Source organism: Glycine max, chromosome 4 (genome assembly GCF_000004515.6).
Source record: "Glycine max cultivar Williams 82 chromosome 4, Glycine_max_v4.0, whole genome shotgun sequence".
Classification (NCBI taxonomy): domain Eukaryota; kingdom Viridiplantae; phylum Streptophyta; class Magnoliopsida; order Fabales; family Fabaceae; genus Glycine; species Glycine max.
This window is the reverse complement of record NC_016091.4, coordinates 5,421,507-5,432,435: the sequence shown is the minus strand read 5'-3', so window position 1 is coordinate 5,432,435 and position 10,929 is coordinate 5,421,507. Positions and strand designations below refer to the sequence as shown.

The window sequence follows — 10,929 nt, the reverse complement described above, 5'->3', positions numbered from 1 at the left end:
TCAATTATAAAAAACAAGTATGTTTCATGTTCTGATTTTTCATTTATTCAAATAAAATTTTAATTTAGTAAATATTGACTCTACCGGTTAATCGTTGTTTCTTTGACAAAAAATAATCATTAAATACAGGTTAAAATATTTTCTTATATTGTTTCTCTAACACAATTAAGCTGGATTCATATCAATTAGAGCAGCAGTGCTACCTAATATGAAAAAAAAATCGTATAATCCCTTCCAAATCCATGAATTTTTATTTTGTTGGACAAATGATACACTAAAAAAAAAAGAATTTGTCAATTTGATGGAAAACTCAAAAACATAGTTTTCACATGTATTTTCGTGCTAATTGTCAAGTACTTTGTAGTACTCCATCAAATTATGTCTATCATGGTTAATTATAACTTAAACCACATTTATTAATGTCGAAACACAGGACCCTAGCTTTATCAAACGTGATCAACTTCATCCAGAAAGACAATCATGTCATTAACCATTAATTGATCATAATAACACAAAATAAACAAAACATCTATAAATTGAAATAAAAATGGCAAGTTGGTACCCAATAAAATGGACTGAGTTCAGTGGTATGATGCAATTTTTTTTATTATCCTATATAGTAGCAATATTTAAGACTTTTATTTTTCTTTTACAAGGATGGTTCATCAAGTATGGTCCCTTGCCCCGGAAGAATAATTTAGGGCTGAATGGCTCATGCCTCATGGTATGATTCACATGCCATTACACCACACGCATCCGCACCCCGCAAAAATGTCAAACCTAATTTCAATCGATCAAGGCGTAATCAGACGGTGGAAAATGAGTATCCCATCTTGTAAATATCGTGAGAGTGAATGCGATGCGATTCACCCTATTCCTATACACGACTCCAAATCAAACGCTGAAGAATGACGTGGCTGCAGTGGAATGGAACAGAGGATCCACATCCTCCCAGAAGCACGTGCGCTCTCACAGTATCCCCCAACCCATCAGAGCAGATTTATTAATCCAACGGCTAAAGAGAGCCAATATCAAGAAACAAACCTACTCTCGCCTGCATGTGAACCTAACCAATAAAAACAGAATAAAGAAAGAAAGGCGCAAGATTAACTATCATGCGCCAGGGAGTAACGAGGCAATAAAAGAAAAAGGCGCAAGGTAGTACTATCTTGCGCCCGCATTGTCCAAACCTGTTGTGTGCTTTCTTTCTTTCTCTCGCTCGCGCACCACATCTCTCTCTCTGCGTCTTCTAAGATTTCAATACTCGCGAGACAACAAAAATAACACGAACGAACACGAACAACAAGAAGAAGAGGAACAAGAACGGAGAGCGGAGCAATGAAGCAAGCTTCGTCGGAGGCAGTTCCGTCGCTTTCCTCGGCGCCGTCGTTCACGGAGGCGGCGACATCGTCGACGTCGTCCGCGGCAGCGGCGGAGGACCTGGCGGTGGGGTCGCGGGACGGAGGCGGCGGCGCGCAGGAGACGGTGGCGGTGGATCGGCGAGGCGAGTACTCGGCGGTGTGCCGATGGACGGTGCATAATTTCCCTCGAATAAAGGCTAGGGCACTGTGGAGCAAGTACTTCGAGGTAGGCGGTTACGATTGTCGGTTGCTAATATACCCCAAGGGTGACTCACAGGCGCTGCCTGGTTACATCTCCATTTACCTCCAAATCATGGACCCTCGCGGCACCTCTTCCTCCAAATGGGACTGTTTCGCCAGCTATCGTTTGGCAATCGTCAACCTCGCCGACGATTCCAAAACCATTCACCGCGATTCCTGGCACCGATTCTCCAGCAAGAAGAAATCCCACGGCTGGTGCGATTTCACGCCCTCCAACACTGTTTTCGACCCCAAATTGGGTTACCTCTTCAACACCGATTCTGTTTTGATCACCGCCGATATTCTCATCCTCAACGAGTCCGTCAATTTCACGCGCGACAACAATGAGGTGCAATCCTCGTCTTCCTCGTCCTCCAGTGCGATGACTTCCTCCGTGGTCGCGAGTCCCGTCTCTGATGTTTCCAGTGGGAAGTTCACTTGGAAAGTGCATAATTTCAGTCTGTTCAAGGAGATGATCAAGACGCAGAAGATAATGAGCCCGGTTTTCCCTGCGGGGGAGTGTAATTTGAGGATTAGTGTGTACCAGAGCTCCGTCAATGGGGTTGAGTATTTGTCCATGTGTTTGGAGAGCAAGGACACGGATAAGAGTGTGGTGTTGTCTGATAGAAGTTGCTGGTGTTTGTTTAGGATGTCTGTGTTGAACCAGAAGCCTGGTTCCAATCACATGCATAGGGATTCTTATGGGAGGTTTGCTGCGGATAACAAGAGTGGTGACAATACCAGCTTGGGGTGGAATGATTATATGAAGATGTTGGATTTCATTGACGCGGATTCGGGGTTCTTGGTGGATGACACTGCGGTTTTCAGCACCTCGTTTCATGTGATCAAGGAGTTTAGCAGCTTCTCCAAGAATGGGGCTGTGATTGCCGGGAGGAGTGGGAGTGGTGCAAGGAAGTCTGATGGACATGTTGGAAAGTTCACTTGGAGGATTGAGAATTTTACTAGGTTGAAGGATTTGCTGAAGAAGAGGAAAATTACGGGTCTGTGCATCAAGAGCAGGAGGTTTCAGATTGGTAATCGGGATTGTCGACTTATTGTTTACCCTAGAGGTGTGCAATGTTTTTGCCCGGCAAATCTTTTATCGTTTTCTGTGCACCATTTGCTTAGGCTTATAGTTAGCTATCAGATATATACTGTGTTGTTTGTGAATTATTATAGCTCCATTAGATGTGATCTTTTTGTATGTAGTTTGGTGCGGTTGTTGCCTATATTGATGGTTGAAGGAGCATGCTTGCTTTGTTTTAGAAGCGTTTCTATTTTTGAAAATTTCATTGAATTTGATATGTTATGCTTGTAGTTGTATATCTACTGATGATACCATCATGAGTATAAATGAAAATCTAGATCTTGGGTCTTGATGCGCGAACATAGTAGTCTGTGTCTTACACTCAGATTATTTTGATACACCTAGAATTTGTTTAGTTTGTGATAAAAAATGGAGTCTGATGAATTTTTATACGATTTTGGTGCTATCAGGGCAGTCTCAGCCACCATGCCACCTTTCAGTGTTTCTTGAAGTTACTGATTCAAGAAATACTTCCAGTGATTGGAGTTGTTTTGTAAGTCATCGTTTGTCAGTTGTGAACCAAAGGATGGAGGATAAATCTGTCACCAAGGAATCTCAGAACCGGTACTCTAAAGCTGCGAAGGATTGGGGTTGGCGTGAATTTGTGACACTTACCAGTCTCTTTGATCAAGATTCAGGTTTTCTTGTCCAGGACACTGTCATATTCTCCGCTGAAGTTCTTATATTGAAAGAGACATCAATAATGCAGGATATTACTGAGAACGATTCCGAGTTAAGCAGCAGTGGTTCCCCAGTTGATAAAAGAAGTTCATTTACATGGAAAGTGGAGAATTTCCTTTCTTTTAAGGAAATAATGGAGACTCGAAAAATCTTCAGTAAATTCTTTCAGGCTGGTGGCTGTGAACTTCGGATTGGTAGGTGTTCTATCACACAAATTTTATCTCCTGCATTTTATTCACTACCAGTTGTAGTTGTGAACTTTTACTTTTTTTATTCTCTGATTGAAAGGTTATGTTTCCATGACCCAGGTGTATATGAGTCGTTTGACACCATATGTATTTATTTAGAGAGTGACCAGGCTGTTGGTAGTGACCCGGATAAAAATTTCTGGGTCAGATACAGGATGGCAGTTGTGAATCAAAAAAACCCAGCCAAGACAGTGTGGAAAGAATCTTCTATCTGCACAAAGACATGGAATAATTCAGTTTTGCAATTCATGAAGGTGTCTGATATGTTAGAAGCAGATGCAGGATTTCTTGTACGTGACACTGTTGTTTTTGTATGTGAAATATTGGATTGCTGCCCTTGGTTTGAGTTTTCAGATTTAGAGGTAAGTCCTTATGGGATTGCTTGTCTCTGTGTTATCTTGTCTATACAACTATTACTTGATAGATGTCAAATATTCCTCTCTCTTGCCCCATTTTTTCTATTTTCCTTTTACCATCTATAGGATGACTTGTTCTTGACTTTAGATACAAGGCTACCTGTAATCCTGTATATGCATACCTATTGATTTGACCTTGGCACATACATGCCACTAATTTAACATATAATATTTGGTTTTGCATCATCTGACTCATTCTATATGGTAAGATTGGAACAAGCCCGTTAGGAAATATGGCCTCTTCCTTGGAACTTTTGCTTGTTATTAGCTGATAAGATGCATGGAACAAGCTGATATGTCATGAGTTACAGAAGTTGATTAATGCTTCAGTTCATAATTTTGCATCCCTTGAACTTCTTAATGTACAATAAAACTTGTAAGCAGATTTCTATCCCATACCTGAGCCATATGATATAATTATGACTATTTCTTCAGTTCATTGGTGGATCTGATGTCAGGGGATTTTATAGTGCCTACTGGTTGTATTAAATTTTGATTGCTCTTATCATATGGTTGCACGTGCCTCTTCTAATTTTGTCTTTAATATACAGGTTTTAGCATCAGAGGATGATCAGGATGCATTGACTACTGATCCTGATGAGCTCATAGACTCTGAAGACAGTGAAGGGATAAGTGGAGACGAGGAAGATATTTTCAGAAATCTTCTTTCCAGAGCTGGATTTCATTTAACATATGGAGATAATCCTTCACAGCCACAGGTTACTTTAAGGGAGAAACTTCTAATGGATGCTGGTGCGATTGCGGGGTTTCTGACTGGACTTCGGGTTTATCTTGATGATCCTGCAAAAGTTAAGCGTCTGCTTCTACCTACCAAGCTCTCTGGCAGTTGTGATGGGAAGAAGGCCACCAAAGCTGATGAATCTTCCCCAAGTTTGATGAATTTGCTGATGGGAGTTAAAGTCTTGCAGCAAGCAATCATTGATTTACTATTGGATATAATGGTTGAGTGTTGCCAACCTTCCGAAGTGGGTCCTGTTGCTGATTCTGTTGATGCATGCTCTAAACCTTCTCCAAATGGAAGTGGAGCTGCAAGTCCTCTTGAGTGTGAAAGAGAAAATGGAGCAATGGAGTCTGCACGAGTCCCCGTATGTGAGAGGTTGGATTCTGTTGTTCAAGAAAGCAGTAATGCATCTGCTGTGCAGAGCTCTGATTTAAAAGGCAATGGTATTCAGGAAAAAGCACTTCCTGGACAGCCCATTTGTCCACCAGAAACATCTGCCACTGCGTCAGAAAATGCATCCCTTCGTTCAAAGGTACAAATTTATATTTATAAGAGGTGACTTTTGTATTTTTACACATATCTATAGTTTTGATTGTGTGAATTTGAAACTTCAGACCAAGTGGCCAGAACAGTCCGAGGAGCTCTTAGGTTTGATTGTAAACTCACTAAGAGCTTTGGATGGGGCTGTTCCACAAGGCTGTCCAGAACCAAGACGGCGACCTCAGTCTGCACAAAAAATTGCTCTTGTATTGGACAAGGCTCCTAAGCATTTACAAGCAGACCTAGTTGCTCTGGTGCCCAAATTGGTTGAGCAGTCAGAACACCCACTGGCTGCCTGTGCACTTCTTGAGCGACTTCAAAACCCAGAGGCGGAACCTGCTTTACGAATACCTGTGAGACTATTATATTTTTTCCTAAATGCCTTATTTGAGTTGTTTTATCTCATGCCTTTAACATTCAGCCTGGAACACAATCTTAATTTAGACATACCTTTTCTGCATTTCCACCATTACCAACATGATGCTGAATATAGTTTGCATTTCTTTCTCCTATTGATGAAATTTTATTTCTCAGGTTTATGGGGCTCTTAGTCAATTGGAGTGTGGTAGTGAAGTGTGGGAACGCATTCTGTTTCAGTCATTTGAGCTTTTGACAGACTCAAATGATGAACCCCTAACTGCAACAATAAATTTTATATTCAAAGCGGCATCTCAATGTCAACACCTCCCTGAAGCAGTAAGCCTGAAGATAGATAGTTGGGAATTGCACCATTGTTACATTATTTACTTAGAATTTATTTTGATGCGCTGTCAATGCAAAAGAGTTCTATACTTGTATTCAATAATGTTTTGCCACATCATTTAATGAGTTTTACATCTCGTGTAATTGTTAGTATAGTCAAAATCATTAAAGGTGTCAACCCAAAAATGGATGATAGTGTAAAAAAGTTGTAAGCAGACAATGCATCAAAACTAAACTCATACTTATGTCATCTTTTTCAAATGTTTTATGAAGCATTTGTAACATTATTTTTATTTTTTCCCCCTATATGCAGGTTAGATCTGTTCGTGTCAGGCTGAAAAATCTAGGTCTTGAGGTGTCACCTTGCGTCCTTGACTTTTTGAGTAAGACTATAAATAGTTGGGGGGATGTTGCTGAAACCATACTTAGGGACATTGATTGTGACGATGATTGTGGTGACAGTTGCTCGGCTTTGCCATGTGGGATTTTCTTATTTGGTGAACATGGCACTGCTCCCAGTGGATTGCATGTGATTGATGAGCAGGCTTATCATGCTAGTCGTCACTTTTCTGATATTTATATACTGTTTGAAATGTTATCTATTCCTTGCCTTGTTGCTGAAGCTTCTCAAACATTTGAGAGAGCTGTAGCTCGAGGTGCAATAAGTGCCCAGTCTGTAACCCTAGTATTACAAAGCCGTCTTTCCCAAAGATTGAACAATAATGGCAGCTATGCTTCTGAAAATTTCCAGCATTCAGATGGTGCTACAGAGGGAGATGCCTGTGAGCAATTGGGAGTTCAAAGGGATGATTACACTTCTGTTCTTGGTCTTGCTGAAAATTTGGCCCTCTCTAAAGACCCATGCGTGAAAGAATTTGTGAAACTTCTCTACATGATAATGTTTAGATGGTTTGCCAATGAATCTCATCGGGGGAGGATGCTGAAGAGGCTTGTTGACCGTGCCACTAGCAATACGGACAATGGTCGTGAAGTAGATTTTGATTTGGATATCTTGGTTACTTTGGTCTGTGAGGAGCAGGAGTTTATCAGGCCTGTTTTGAGTATGATGCGTGAAGTAGCTGAACTTGCAAATGTTGATCGGGCTGCTCTATGGCACCAGTTATGTGCCAGTGAAGATGAAATTGTGCGTGTTCGTGAAGAAAGCAAAAATGAGATTTCTAATATGGCTAAGGAAAAAGTTATGATATCGCAAAAGCTGAGTGAATCTGAGGCCACAAACAATCGCTTGAAGGTATTTCATGTCTTAGTTGATAAAATAATGTGGTTACCTCGTGTTAATTGCTAATGGAGAATTTAGGTCTAACACACTTCATGATTCAACAGTCTGAAATGAGGACTGAGATGGATCGGTTTTCTCGGGAAAAGAAGGAACTAGCAGAACAAATTCAAGAAGTTGAGAGTCAGCTTGAATGGATCCGCTCAGAACGGGATGATGAAATCGCAAAGCTCTCTGCAGAGAAGAAAGCTCTTCATGACCGTTTACATGATGCAGAGACACAACTTTCTCAATTGAAGTCTCGGAAACGTGATGAATTAAAGGTATTATTTTTTTAAAAAGTTTGAATTTCTACATTTTGACAATAAAAGGCATTCAGTTATGCCAATGTTAAGTGCTGTGCGAGTATATGTTTTTATGCTTACAATGATTATTCTTACATTTTTTTACGAGCCTGTGTCTTGAAGGAAATACCACTTCTATTTTTACTCAGACTTGGCATATATGCATGTGTGCTAAGGTTTTCAAAATCCAAAGTATCTCTATACTCAATTCTGTGGGGATCGTGGCTTTTACACTAGTACTTCAGTATGAAATTTACTACTTCTGTCCTTGCTTTATCTGACTACTACACTTCTTGCTATCTTTCCCCCTGCTATCATTCTTCACTTAAACTCTGATATGGGTGAATGTAGTATTCATGCATTGTTTTTGCCAATTCCTGAAAGATAGTTTTCAGCTCTTTGTTCTACCTAGTTTTTCAGCTGATAGGCTGCTCCTCTGTTAGGAAGGAGTTTGATCCTACCCATCTCCATTCTTCTAATTAAAGATTAGGTCTGTCCTACCTTCAAGGCCAAAGTTCTTTTGTGTGCAGGGGCACCTTAGTGGTATAAGCCATTCCCAGGCTTCCAGATAACTATCCAGCTTGCTCCATCCTCTCTATCTTTCTCCTCCTTCCTCTCTTTCTAAACTTCAAGACCACACTTTGCTATTCTCTCTCCTGGCCTCTCTATTTTTTGCCTGCTGCAGAGGATTCAATTTGCCAGTTAACAGCTTAAGTTTTTCAAAAGAGTTGGTCCTTGACTTGAACTTTAGCCTATGAGCCATACAGTTCTCTTCTTGAGCCATCCTTTATTTCATTTATCAAATTACTTGAAAGAAAATAACAAGATTAATTATTTATATTCTCTTTTACTTGCGTGTCAATTCTCATCAACAATCTCATTGGTGGATCTGAAGCATCAACAGGTGTTTGAAATAATTCTATGATCTGTAGAAAGGATATTTATCTATTTTCTGATGTGGGTGTCTTGAAAAGGACAGGCCAGTGAAAAGGAGACTGTCCTTCATTTTGATTCTGAATTGATAGTGGGACTGTTTGGTTTAAGAATTTTTATTTTAATTTATTTTTCACTTTTAATTTAAAAACTATCACCTTGTTTCCATTTTGGGGCTGGTGAAATGTTTTTTGTTTTCATTATCTGTTCAAATTCAATTGTTTTCACGTGAAAACAACTTTTCATTGGTTTCTGTTTTCATTTTCTGTTTTTGATGTTTCTTGTACAAACTTTTGAACATAGGAAGGAAAGTGAAAAGAGTGTGACATTTTTTATATGAGAACAGAAAAAGCTTGTTTAAATTAAATGACCCTTAGCTTTCCATTGTGTATAATGGGATCTAATTGAAAATTAATGTCAATCTTGTTACATACAGAAAGTAGTCAAGGAGAAAAATGCTCTTGCTGAAAGATTGAAGAATGCTGAAGCTGCACGCAAGAGATTTGACGAAGAACTGAAAAGATTTGCAACAGAGAATGTGACCCGGGAAGAAATCCGGCAATCACTCGAAGATGAAGTTCGTAGATTGACTCAAACAGTTGGGCAAACTGAAGGGGAAAAGCGGGAGAAGGAAGAACAGGTTGCTAGGTGTGAAGCATATATTGATGGCATGGAATCAAAGTTGCAAGCTTGCCAGGTTTGTCTTGATCAAGAGATTGTACTTTTCTTATTTACTATTTTTATAATTTGTTATTGTTTATCACCTTAATATGCTTACATTTTCAACCTATACAATGAGGTTAAACCTATTTCAGCGGTGGAACTTCCCGTTTTGAACTAGTTGTGTGAAGTGTAATACAGTAGGTTAATGGGTGTTTTCCTTTTGCAGCAATATATTCACACACTTGAGGCCTCACTCCAGGAGGAAATGTCAAGACATGCCCCTCTATATGGTGCTGGTCTGGAGGCTTTATCATTGAAAGAGTTGGAAACACTATCACGTATTCATGAAGATGGGCTTAGGCAGATCCATGCCCTTCAACAGCGTAAAGGGAGTCCTGCCGGGAGCCCTCTTGTGAGTCCCCATGCTCTCCCTCACACCCATGGATTATATCCAACTGCGGCCCCCCCAATGGCCGTGGGTCTGCCTCCCTCAATAATCCCAAATGGTGTAGGGATCCACAGCAACGGCCATGTGAATGGTGGTGCAGTTGGACCCTGGTTTAATCACTCTTGAATTTCTCTCTCGGGTCAGAGAGTGTTATTCTTTTCGAGTTATTTCTTTGGCATTCTGGCTGATAGAACTGTTGGAGCTTAATGTTGGGTAAAGGATTACCGAATATTAGAAGTTTTGGGTGAGAAGTTTTGCCTTACAATGATAATCCAGTGGAACTATCAGTTGCAAATGCCGTACTCATTTGCGCCTACGTCTTTTTGAGGGAAAAAAAATTACTTACAGGCTTTTTTTAAGTTTCTATAGTTATAGCTTACTGTTATTACATAGTTTGGCAAGTGGTTGAATCTATTTTATCCTGGGCCAGAAGTGAAGCGCTGTAAGAAATCTTGACTGACAGTTTTTAATACGTAATCAACAAAGAAAATCCCTTTTCCTCTGATTACGTTAATGTTGCAGGTTATTCGTTTTAGGTATGTATACTTAATTTTTCTTTTTTCTTTCATAGTTGGTGTTTCCAGGTCTATATATTCATTCGATTATATTTGTGCACGGGGATTTGTTGGAATTTATTTATCTTCAAACCATCAGTCCGGTGATTCTGCTAGCTAGTGAAGCCGACCTTATTACTGGATGTTCCATCCGTGTCTAACTATTTTGCTGTTAATGAGGTCATAGTATTTACGTATTATATAATAAAAATAGTAAACAGACATTTCTATAGTCAAAATTATTTACATATGGAGTTTGCTAATATTAGAAGTGGAAGTAGACCATATAGTTCTCATAGGCCTATGATCCAATCTATTTAAGATCTAACTTAACTCTTCATTTGGTATAAAAGTACAAGTTTTTAAAAATATCTTTTTAGTTAAATAGGTTAAGTTTGATAGACTTGTCTATCTAGCGGTTATTATTATTATTATGATGATGATATATAATATTATAATTATTTTCATGAAATTATATAATTAATTTAGTTGTTTAATGATTTGAATCATTTTAATGTCTCTTGTGGATAAGTTAACACCAATTAACATAATTAACAACTCTTTTTATATATCACTTATTTTTTTATTATGTGTTGTGTACTTCACTTATTTTTATAAATATTATTAAAACTCTACGTGGTATTAAGGTAACTATTGCAGTTAGATTATCGAGATTCATATTTGTTTATCTGTTTGATGTCGAGATAAAATTTGGTTATTTTTTATTATTTAC

General features: G+C 39.1%; 1 protein-coding gene and 1 long non-coding RNA gene across 4 annotated transcripts; one reads left to right on the top strand and one right to left on the bottom strand.

The window, feature by feature from the left end:
- Nucleotides 1-475: 475 nt before the first annotated feature.
- On the bottom strand, nt 476-1,666 carry LOC121174770 (uncharacterized). 2 transcript variants are annotated; one of them, XR_005891090.1, is made up of 2 exons: nt 1,191-1,666; nt 476-1,066 (listed from the first exon to the last, which is right to left on the bottom strand). It is a non-coding gene; the product is annotated as an uncharacterized lncRNA (long non-coding RNA). The 2 variants fall into 2 exon arrangements; XR_005891091.1 differs by having other exon boundaries at nt 476-1,054.
- Nucleotides 1,170-10,150, top strand: LOC100780104 (uncharacterized). 2 transcript variants are annotated; one of them, XM_041014838.1, is made up of 10 exons: nt 1,171-2,671; nt 3,099-3,563; nt 3,678-3,979; nt 4,585-5,307; nt 5,390-5,668; nt 5,850-6,011; nt 6,331-7,269; nt 7,362-7,577; nt 8,968-9,228; nt 9,421-10,150. In XM_041014838.1, the coding sequence occupies exons 1-10, from the start codon at nt 1,339-1,341 to the stop codon at nt 9,766-9,768; spliced, it is 5,028 nt and encodes a 1,675-aa protein (XP_040870772.1). In that variant the 5' UTR covers nt 1,171-1,338; the 3' UTR covers nt 9,769-10,150. The 2 variants fall into 2 exon arrangements, with proteins under 2 accessions (XP_040870771.1, XP_040870772.1); XM_041014837.1 differs by having other exon boundaries at nt 1,170-2,671; nt 3,099-3,979.
- The last annotated feature ends 779 nt before the right edge of the window (nt 10,151-10,929 follow it).